The sequence below is a fragment of the Otolemur garnettii genome, unplaced genomic scaffold (assembly GCF_000181295.1).
Source record: "Otolemur garnettii isolate 467f Iridium unplaced genomic scaffold, OtoGar3 scaffold00004, whole genome shotgun sequence".
In the NCBI taxonomy this organism is placed as follows: domain Eukaryota; kingdom Metazoa; phylum Chordata; class Mammalia; order Primates; family Galagidae; genus Otolemur; species Otolemur garnettii.
The window spans coordinates 7,032,815-7,044,717 of NW_003852399.1; the positions used below are offsets into that span (position 1 = coordinate 7,032,815).

The window sequence follows — 11,903 nt, forward strand, 5'->3', positions numbered from 1 at the left end:
ACGTGGCTGGCGCCTTAGCCGGTTGAGCTATAGACGCCGAGCCTAAACTCAGTATTTTAATAAAAAAAAAACTACATAGTACATATTGTACCACTGTAATAATTTTATAGCTACCTCCTATTGATCTTGTGGTGAGCTCAAGTATTGCATCTGCTTAAAACACCATGCGATGCTAATCATCTTTGCATGAACAGTTATCTCTCCAGTATATCACAGTAAAAAGTGGTCCATTGCATTCTTGAGTGTTTTTAATTGTGTTGGTTGTAATGCTATAAACTTTGAATAACAACACCCATGGAACCCATACAAAGCACTACTGTGAGCGATGCTGGAAGTGCTCCCAAGAAGCAAAGAAAAGTCATGACCTTACACAAAAAAGTTGAATTGCTTGACATGTACTGTAAATTGAGGTCTGCAGAAAGAAATGGCAACCATGCATGGTGGCTCATGTCTATAATTCTGGCACTTTGGGAGGCTGCTTAAGGCCAGAAGTTGGAGACTAGCCTGAGAAACAGTGAGACCATGTTCCTACAAAATATACAAAAAATTTAGCCGGGCATGGTGGCACGCCACTGTAATCCAGCTACTTGGAAGGCTGAGGAAGGAGGATTGCTTGAGCCCCCAGGAGTTTGAGGTTGCAGTGAGCTATGATGACTCTAGCCTGGGTAGCACAGCAATACTCCATCTCCAAAAAAAAAAAGGAAATTCATGAAGCTGTCACTGTAACTACATTAGTAGGTGCAAAGGCTTTATACTTTTTGCAAAATACCTTATCTATTATAATGTGCAGATTTTATATGAGTGCAGGATTACTATCAGAAAGATATAGACTCTGATATGTTTCAAAAAGCAAACTCATTTTATAACAATTTAAAAGGAAAGTAAAGAATCTAAAGCTAGAGAGATTAAGGTCAGCAAAAGATGATTTGATAATTTTAGAGCTCTAGCTTAAAAAATGTCAAGATAACAGGAGAAGCAGCTTCTGCTGACGGAGTTCCCAAACATTAAGAAAATCATTGGGGGCTCGGCACCTGTGGCTCAAATGGCTAAGGCGCCAGCCACATACACTTAAGGTTGGGTTTGAATCCAGCCTGGGCCCGCCAAACAACAATGATGGCTGCAACCAAAAAAAATAGCCAGGCGTTGTGGTGGGTGCCTATGGTCTCAGCTACTTGGGAGGCAGAGACAGGAGACTCACTTGAGCCCAGGAGTCGGAGATGGCTGTGAGCTGTGATGTCACAGCACTCTACCCAGGGGGACAGCTTGAGGCTCTGTCTCAAAAAGAAAGAAAGAAAGAAAGAAAATCACTGGGGAGAAAGGCTATTTGCCTGAACAGGTTTTTAGTGCAGATGAAAGTATTCTGGAAAGAAAAAATGTCTTATTCTTGGGCAGGGAGGGAGGTCATTTATTAGAAAGGAAGGAAAGTAAGATCCAGGATTTAAAGCAGAAGTGGATAGGCCAACTCTACTGTTTGGTGCAAATAAAGTCAGGTTTCTGATCAAAAAATTCCTAAGCCTTGAAGAGAAATGATAAAAACCAGCTGCTAGTCTTTTGGTTATACAGGAAGGCAGCCTGGACAAGAACATTTTTTCTAGATTGATTCCATTGATGTTTTGTCCCCCAAACCAGGAAGTACCTTGCCAGTAAGGAACTGCCTTTTAAAGTTTTTTATTACTGGACAATGCCTCTGACCACCCAGAACCCCATGAGTTCCAACCTGAAGGTGTCAACATGGTCTGCTTACCTTTACCTCTAAACACAACATCTCTATTTCAGTCTCAAGATCAGGGGTATAAGCACTATCGTAAGGCTTATTACAAATAGGACTCCACAGAAAAGGTTTGTCAACACTATAAAAGAGAACCCTCAACCTCTTGCTCAGGCTGGTACATCATGAACATCTGGGGGATTCCACCCTTGCAGATGCCATCAAACCTGAAACAAATTCTTGCTGGAGACAACTGTACAGACGTTGTGTATGATTTCATAGGTTTACAACAGAGCCAATCTAGGAAATCACTTAAGAGATTTGAATAAGGCAAAAATACTGTGTGCAAAGGGTTTCAAGATTTTGGAAAAATTCAAGAGCTGATAGACACACTAAAGGAATTAATAGAAGATAACTTGATGAAGAGGAGTGCTTCCAAACCATTACTAGATGATGAAGGTGATAGTGTAGAAGGAATGCCAGAAAAGAGATTGACATGAGACAGTCTGACATAGGATTCGGGCTATGCAGGGCTTCCTTTGACTTCTTTTATTTTCATGGACCCTCCTACGGTACAGGCACTGAAACTAAAAGAAATGATGGAAGAAAGATTAGCACTGTATAGAAACATTTTTAGAGATGAAAAAGCAAAAAGTCAGAAATTACAATGTCTTTCTATAAAATTACACCAAGTGTTCCTGCCTCTCCTGCTTGTTCTGCCTCCTCGGTTTGTCTTGCCTCTGAGACAACAAGACCAACCTCTTCTTATTTGTCTCCTCGTCATCAGCTTACTCAACATGAAGATGACAAGGATGAAGACAGGATGATTGTCTTTCACTTAATGAATAGTAAACATTTTTTAAATGATAGTCTCTTTTATCTAGCTTGCTTTATTGTAAGAATACATTATGTAATATAACATAAAAAATAAGCAATATGTGTTAATTGACTTTGTGTTTGTTTTTTTGAGACAGAGTCTCCCTCTGTCTCCCTGAATAGAATGCCATGGTATCATCATAGTTCACTGCAACCTCAAACTCCTGGACTCAAGCAATCTTCCAGCCTCAGCCTCCCAAGTAACTAGGACTACATGCACAAACCATGACACCCAGCTAACTTTTTTTGTAGTTAGTAGAGATGGGGTCTCGTTCTTGCTCAGGCTGGTCTCAAATTACTGAGCTCAAGTAATCCTTTTGCCTCAGCCTCCCAGAGTGCTAGGATTATAGGCGTGAGCCACCGCAAACACCTGGCCTAATCAACTGTTTTTATTATCAATAAGTCTTCTGGTCAACAGTAGGCTATTAGTAAATAAAGTTGTGAGAGTGTCAATAGCTAAATGCAGGCTTGGCGCCTGTAGCTCAGCGGCCAGGGCACCAGCCACATAAAACAAAGCTGGTGAGTTCGAATCCAGCCTGGGCCTGCCAAACAACAATGACAATTGCAGTCAAAAAATAGCCAGGCCCTGTAGCGGCTGCCTATAGTCCCAGCTACTTGGGAGGCAGAAGCAAGAGAATCGCTTAAGCCCAAGAGTTGGTGGTTGCTGTGAGCTGTGAACAGCATTCTGCCGAGGGTGACAAAGTAAGACTCTGTCTCAAAACAAAAAAAAAGTTAAATGCAGATTTTCAACAGCTGAGGTTGGTGCTTTTAACCCATGCGTGCATTATTTAAGTAAGCTGTGCTTTATCTACGTATTATATGTCAATCAAAAGTTTTAAAAATTTGTGTACCCTTTATTTCCTTTCCTCCACTCTCCTTGGTAATTTGAAGGGACTGCTACCATAGGTGTTTTAGACCCACTGCCACCTAAAATATAAATAATTAGGTCCTCCTCTTTACCCATATACATTTTAGCAAGTATAATACCATTGAACAGTGATATTTATCCTGAGGTCATTCTTAATTTCTTACCTGTTTATTACTTATCAATATTCAGTTATCTCCCCAAGTCTTATGAAAACTACTTAATTTCTTTCAAATCTGTCCTCCATTCTCCTTCTATCATTTCTGATACCTAAGTTTTACTACTTTTCCCATGACTATTCTCAGTGTGGTTATTCTCCATCTGGTCTAGACAGATTATTTAACCTCTCTGGACCTTAGTTTCCTTATATAATGGTGGTGATGCTAATAGCAAGCATCATTGAGTTAAGGTAAAATTCAATGAGTAAGTATACACAAAGAGCTTATAAGAGTTTTTTGCATTAGCTGGGTGCAGTAGTATACTCCTATAGTCTTAGCCACTCGGGAGGCTGATACAGGAGGATTCCTTGAGCCCAGCCAGTTTGAGGCTGTAGTCCAGTGTGATCTGATCATGCCTGTGAATAGCCACTGCACTCCAGCCTAGGCAACACAGGGAGACCTGTCTCTTAAAAAAGTTAGTAACCTGGTGAACAAGTATAGGCTTTTTGAAGTCTTGCCCTTTTTCCAGTTCATTTCTCATACTTCTGCCAAAGTGATCTTTGTAATGTATCCATCAGGTAGATGATGTCATAGCCCTTTATAAAATTATTTAAGATAAAATACAAAGTTCTCGGGAAGGTTGTTTTATGATCCAGGCCTTGCATACTTCTGCACCTTCTTCTCACAGTGCTCCACACTGTTCTCTTTATATTCCAACCATGCAAAACTACTGTGGTTTCTCAAACTCCTTATCCTTTCATGACAGGGGGTTATTTTTTTAATTCTTCCTTAAAATTTAGGAAATTGTTGAATGTTCTTTCATAATTTTTCTTTAAATTCCTTGAAGCTCAGTTGAAGAGAAAAATTCGCAAAAAGTCGAAGTGGTATGTAGGCACCATAACCAAGCGACGGAAGATTTCACAGACAAAGGATGATTGCCAAACTGCTGATGAGAAAATTGAAAGTGATACAGAGGAAACTCAAGATACAAGTGTAGACCATAATGAAACCGGAAACACAGGAGAATCGTCACTAGAAGAAAACGAGAAGCAGCAAAATGCCTCTGAAAGCAAACCAGAATTGGGAAACAGTAATTTAAATTCCTATAATATTGAGAATGAGCTTAAAGAATCTAGGAAGACTACAGCATGTACAGAATTGCAGAAAGATAAGATTGCTTACAATGGAGATCCTTCTAACTTTCAGATAATAGATATTTCTGATGAAAATGAAGCAAAAGGTAAGCATTTTCTATTTAAAAAACAACTTACCGATTATAAAAGATGTTTCTCAGTTCCTAAACAACTAATTACAGCTCACCTCACTGCTTTTTTTCTTGTCTTCAGAGTTCAGGTGTTAGTAAGAAAAAATAGCATTATCTTTCCTTATTATTGAGCTGTAAATACTTGTTAAAAGTGCACTTTGTCATCAAACAGACCTGGACTTAGTAGGTTGTGAACTTGGGCATGATACTTAACTGGTCGGCCTGTTTGTTCATCTGCAAAATTGGAGTAGATATTAGCTAGCTAATGAGATACTTTGAGGATTGAATCTAATAATCTGGCTATGCAGCTTTAAAAAGTTAGCCTGGTACACTTCCATTTTTAAGCAAGATTAGCAGTTTTCTGTGATTCTTGCTGAGTGATATAAAAAGACTCTTACCCACCCCCATCATTTTTTTAATCCCTTATTGTAAGTTAAGTCCAAGATTGTTTGTATTTATTCCAGTGATCCTGCTCCCCAAATTTTCCATTTAGAATTATCTTCATTTGCATCCTCTTGAGCCTTTTGGCAGTAGATTTGTTTGGATTTTAGAAAAGCCTAACATTATTTAGTCATACAAAGCAAAATGGTGAATAACAGTAAAAAATTTATTTTTGTCAAAAATAAGCATTAAGTTAATGAAACTGGTTTTCCTCAGTGGCTTTTATGGTGAAGGTCATCAAACTTTTACAAGGGCTTCCTTGAAATGAGTTCAGGTATGTTTGAACAGTCAACAATAATGGATAGAATATAGTCTTTCTAATGTGGATGTTTAATGGTTTTTTTGTTCTTTTTTGTAATCTGTCATATTTTGTTTTTTGGTTTTTTTTTTTTATTAAATCATAACTTTGTACATTGATGCATTTATGGGATTCAGGGTACTGCTTCGATATACAATGTGAAATGCTTACATTGAACTAAGTAACACATCCATCACAATTATACTCATTTCTTAATAGTTTTGAATTGTTTTAGAATAGTACCATTGCATCATGCACATTAGGTGAGGTCCCCCCCAAATGCCCTCCCGCCTCCCATATCCCCCCCCTTCCCCTCTCTCTCCTCTTCCCTTCTACTTTCTGGACAATAGTAAATCTGTTATATTTGGGTCACAGTTTTATTTTTCATTTATCATTACCTTTTTTAAAAGGACATTATTTTGTAGGACAGGTACTTTCTTAGGTATTCTTAAAACAATTAGATATATGACACTGGAAAAGTCTCTTCACCTCTCTTAGCTTTATTTTTCTCATTTATAATGAGTAAGTTCTTTAAAGGGCCAGATACCAGTTGAATACTTTAGGCTTGGGGTGGGCCGTACAGTCTTCATGTATGTCATAACTACTCTACCCTGGTCAGGAAAATTGCATTGACAGCAAGTAAAATGGACATGGTTATGTTCTAATAAAACATTGTTTACAGTGGCAGGCCAGATTTTCCCCATGGGTGGTAGTTGGCAGCTCTTGTTCTAGATTATTGAGGTCCTCTTTAGATGTTAAAATGCTGTAAATCTTGTGCCCAAGTAGAAGATAGCCTGTTGAGGATTCCCCTGAAATACTCAGTTGAAGGATTTTCTAACTATCCTTAATTTTTGAGTGGTAATATCTTAATAACAAAGAGTTATTATATAAGCCAGAATCAGTGTTTATGTCCCTAACTGTTATAAACATGCCCTGTTATTTAATCATCCTACTATTTAGGTATTAACGTCTGTGGACCAAATAATAGTTATTTAATTTTTTATTCTAGAAATGTGTGTTCTACGAATGACTCGAGCTAGGCGTTCCCAAGTAGAACAGCAGCAGCTCATCAGTGTTGAAAAGGCTTTGGCAATTCTTTCTCAGCCTACACCATCACTTGTTGTGGACCATGAGCGATTAAAAGTATGTACATCGAAATCATAATACGTTCACTGAGTAGATTAGTAACCCCAAAACACTGGATTGTGGACTAGTGGCAATCTGGCTATGTAGGAATTACATGAGAAACTTAAACTTTTTCTTCTCCCAGTTTCCCTTTATTGCTCTTCTCCTTCCTCTGTTCCAAATTAGGAATTATATCTGAGGATCTGTGGTAGGAACCAGAGGGAAAATAGGTAAGTGATTCTAATATGCTGTAGGTTATCTGTTGCTCATTCTTTCTCTCTTCCTATTCCCCTCAGTTGGGTTTTCATCCTCCGCACTCTAATAAAGTGATACCCTAATAGTTAGTAATACTTGCCTTTGTTAAATTGAGTTCTTTCTGCCATATCTGTAACATGTGATACTGTTGATAACCTTTCTTCCTTGACAATTGTGCCCTTAAACCATTCTTGCCTTTAGCTACTTTTATCAGCTCCTCAGGGTTTTTCTTAACCATTTGCTCTATTTTTTTGTACTCTTGGAAAAGCTATTACCTCTGTGAGGGTATTGTAACTCTGGAACTCTCCACCCTCATACCTCTGAACAACTGTCTTAATGCCCTGACTAACAACTTAGATATATTGCCGTTGCCTTAACATATCTGAAATAAGATTGACTTTTTTGTCATTTTACTTCAAAGGTTAAAAAAAAAAAAATGCATCCTAATTCCAAGTTACCAATTTTTATTTTGGCCATATTTCAAATATAAAAACATTGACAGGGTTTTGGTTGTTCGATTTTTTGGTTTTGTCAGTGATACAGGGTCTTGCTCTCTTACCCAGGCTGGAGTGCAATGGCATGATTATACATGTACCTCCCTGCCGCCTCAAACTTCAGGGCTCCAGCAGTCCTCCTGCCTCAGCCTTTCAAAGTGCTGATACTACACGCATGAGCCCAACCAAAATTTGGTGATGTATTAGAGCTATATCCAAAGAAATAAATTACTTATATAGATAACTTTTAACATATTAGAGCAGTGGTTCTCAACCTGTGGGTCACAACCCACAGGAACTGTATTAAAGGGTCGTGGCATTAGGAAGGTTGAGAACCACTGTATTAGAGGTAAATCTGCTCTGTGTAAGTACAAGGTGAACTTCCTAGTAACAATGAACTCAGAAAAGCCTTTCTCTTAAATCTAGCAAAGCTAATAAGAACTTGATATCTGTACTTAAGAAGAAAGCAGCAATATTCCTAGAGTAGTTTCTCCCCCCAGAGAGCTCTAATCTCTCATAAAAAAATCTCTTTAAAAATGTGTATGAAACTCTAAGCTCCTATAAATCTCATAACCATAAAAATGGTATCCCTAGGTCGAGTGCAGTGGCTCATGCCTATAATCCTAGCACTCTGAGAGGATTGCCTGAGTTCAAAAGTTTGAGACCAGCCTCAGCAAAAGCAAAACTCCATCTCTACTAAGAATAAAAAATTTAGCCAGGTGTGGTGTCAGGCACCCACCTACCCAGGAGGTTCAGTGAGGCAAGAGGACCACTTGAGCCCAAGAGTTTGAGGTTGCTGTGAGGTTGCCCTCAGCCCAGGGCAACAATGAAACTCTGTCTCAAAAAAAATAAAGGTATCCCTAATACTAAATAGGAACTTGTGAGTACTTCACTATGTTGTTTGGATTTAAGGGCAACAATTATTGTTCTACTTAATCAATTTTTATAAATTTTATAGCTTTGTTCTACTCAGGCTACAGATATATCATTTAGTGTCAATTAAAGATAGCATTTATGGCTCGGTGCCTGTGGCTCAAGTGGCTGAGGTGCCAGCCACATACACCTAGGGTGGCGGGTTCGAATCCAGCCTGGACCCGCCAAACAACAAAGATGGCTGCAACCAAAAAATGGCTGGGCATTGTGGCGGGCGCCTGTGGTCCCAGCTACTTGGGAGGCAGAGGCAGGAGACTCGCTTGAGCCCAGGAATTGGAGGTTGCTGTGAGCTGTGAAGCCATGGCACTCTACCCAGGGGGATAGCTTGAGGCTCTATCTCAAAAAAAAAAAAAGATAGCATTTATTAAGACTATTTCAACTTGCACTTGTTCTGGTAATATAACCTACCAAAAGAGGAACTGTGTAATCAAGTGATAATCCAGTAGGCATGTAATACATAATGACCTTTTATGAGAGGATAGATTTCCTATGGAATAATTTGCATAAAGTCAGATTACTAATGTGTTGATTTATAGTTTTTAACATACTAGTCTAAATTATTGGGCCCATAAATTTTTTATGACCATTTTAGTTGACTTTTACTTAATTATGATATAGTGACCTATCCTGGTAGGCCCAGACTTGAAGAATTGCATAACTCTAATCAACCTACCGTTTTACTTAAGAGAAAAAAACTGAGCAGATGGAAAACCCTTTTTATAAGAAGAACCCTGAAGTGGTGAGGTAGCTCACCATTTACGTTTTTAGTTTCACATAATGGAATTAATTATTATGTACTTATACTGCTGTAAAAGACCCTGCAGAACATTGCTTTTTTCTTATTAATCTAATTTGAGTTTAATTTTTAAATTGTTTGTAAAGGCTCATCGTTAGAGTTGAAATTGGCAGACTCCTAAGTTGTAGTTTCTAGAATAGGAGTTACTTGAAGCCAAGGCCTGGATTATAAATAATGGTAACTACATTTAAATGTTAGAACCACTGCCATTGGCTGGCATGTGTCATTAAATGGCCTAATCTGCCCTTCTCTGGCTTATATGATAACAGTTCCCCAAACCTTCAGAATGAAATATCGCAGGGAATTCATCTCTCACATATGTAAACTTAATCATGTTTTCTTTTAGAATCTTTTGAAGACTGTTGTTAAAAAAAGTCAAGAGTACAATATATTTCAACTGGAAAATTTGTATGCCGTAATCAGCCAATGTATTTATCAGCATCGCAGTGACTATGATAAAACAACACTTATTCAGGTAAACTATTGATTTGAAACTTTCTCATGCTCTTTTTTTTTTTTTTTTTCAGACAGTCTCACTATGTCACCCTCAGTAGGTGCCTTGGCGTCACAGCTCACAGCAACCTTGAACTCTTGGGCTTAAGCCATTCTCTTGCCTCAGCCTCCCAACTAGCTGGGACTATAGGTGCCTGCCACAGTGCTTGGCTATTTTTTGGTTGCAGCTGTTTAGTTGGCTCAGGCCAGGTTCAAACCTGCCACCTTCAGTGTGTATGGCTGGCGCTGTAACCACTGTGCTATGGGCGCTGAGCCTCTCATGTTCTTATTATAGTATAATATAGTACTTAAATAAGCTTGCTGAGGCTTTATTTAATCCATATCAGGAACTAAGTGATTATAAGAACTTAAAGACCATTTTTTAATATGTGAATTATAAATTCTAGATAAGAGTGAGTTCAGAATTTTTTTCAATCTAGAATTTAATTTGTGTCTAATAAGCAGTGGAACAAAAGCTGAATATTCTTTATTTTGTGTATTAATGATATGTAGCTCCTTTTAAGATAGACTTATTTGTCTTAATTTTGCTTTAGACTAGGTATTAGAGTGCTAATTATTTTAAATAGATTTTAAATGGTACTTATGTGTGTATATTACTAGTAACTACAAAATACAAGAAGGTACCCACTATATACCCACCTATATACCTACATGGTACTTACTATACCCAGTAAAGTATTCTGTGGTAACTGTGTAGTCTAATGTATAAATACTGGTGCCTGCAAAGTATAAAATATTATCTGTATGTATACCAGTACCTTAATTATTACTATTTGAAGTTATCATAAAATGAATGCATCTTGGATTCATTTCAAAGGCATTTAAATAATGAAGTCCCATCTGTGAAATCAGCTTATGTGACAGTCTTAAATGCTGAGCTAAATGTTTAGTTTTTACTAACAGAGATGTATATGAATATTAATGTCCTTAAGGTTGTTTACTGAAGGAAAAAAACAGTGTCAACATACTACTTTAGTTTTTTCCATATTGAAACTTAATAACTTTTCTTTTTATCCTTTATCTAGAACATGGAGCAAGAGGTAGAAAACTTCATTTGTTCCAGATCATGATGTCATGGTATCAAGTATTCTTTATATTCAGTTCCTATTTAATTCATTTTTGTCATGTCCATATAACTGACGCAGTATGAAATCCTGCATCTTTCACTAAAAGACCAAAATAAAAATATTTGAACTTTCCTAGTATTTATGTACATATGTAAGATAAATTACATGTGCAAGGTAACTAATAAATGGTTAGAAGTTTGCTTGAACAAGGAAGACACTGTAGTAATAGAATAGTATTAATAGTTGAATTTAGCCAACTCTTAATAAAGTTATTTTGGTTAAATCCTGTTTTATCGCACTTAAGAATAATTACTGACATTAAAATGTTTTATATTAAGCACTTTTAATTTTATCATTCCTAAAAATAGTTTATTGTATCAGACTGAAAATTTGCTAAACCATTGTCTTTGCCATTCTTTTTGTCATCTTTATTTTATTGAATTCCCTTCTCACATCTGCCATTAGCTTCCCTGTTCATTCACTTAAAAACTTGTGTAAGTCATTTGCCAGGAGAGCCCTTGAACAGCTTTTGGTTATACTATAATTCTGTACTTTAATATCAAAATTAGTGTTTTTTTAGGTAAACATTTTTATAATTCTAATTTGAGTTAAAGATTTTAAATTTTTTTTGTTTACTTTTATAATTATAATAATAAATGTAATAATAACTACTTTGTTAATGTCTTTTTAATAGCACAAAGTTTTTATATTTGAAACTATCTTTCTAAAATTGTGTTAAGGTTAGATTCTATAGATACCATTTATATGCAATTATATAAATATTATAAATTTTATATTAAAATACATTTCTTAAAGTTACTTTCATGCATATTCTTTGGGGGGGCATTCTAATATTTGTACAATAACGTCTGTTGGAAACCTATAAAAGAGCATAGTAAATGATCTAAAATAAGAGATTCTGGATTCTGATGCAGTTCAGAGTTGAGCTGCCATTTGTTAATGACTTATCTGGATGTTGTATTTAAGGTCTTCTAAAACCCAGTAAATCAGATACCTTAATTAGTAGATACCATCTTACGTAATATATAAAGCAATGCTAGTCACTGAGAACATTTGAATGTGTATATTCCTAGAGATATACATTTACAT

General features: G+C 36.8%; 1 protein-coding gene across 6 annotated transcripts in view; it reads left to right on the forward strand.

Annotated features, from left to right (window-relative positions):
- ATAD2 (ATPase family, AAA domain containing 2) overlaps positions 1-11,419 on the forward strand; it is a 90,419-nt gene extending 79,000 nt beyond the window's left edge. For 5 of the 6 annotated variants that reach the window (XM_023517156.1, XM_023517157.1, XM_023517158.1 and 2 more), the window contains 4 exons: positions 4,455-4,847; positions 6,620-6,753; positions 9,560-9,688; positions 10,752-11,072. In XM_023517156.1, the coding sequence (XP_023372924.1) occupies positions 4,455-4,847; positions 6,620-6,753; positions 9,560-9,688; positions 10,752-10,796 (701 nt within the window). In that variant the 3' untranslated portion in view covers positions 10,797-11,072. Of the gene's footprint in view, positions 1-4,454; positions 4,848-6,619; positions 6,754-9,559; positions 9,689-10,751 lie in introns of all 6 variants that reach the window. The other variant, XM_003782364.2, reaches the window with a different exon arrangement.
- The last annotated feature ends 484 nt before the right edge of the window (positions 11,420-11,903 follow it).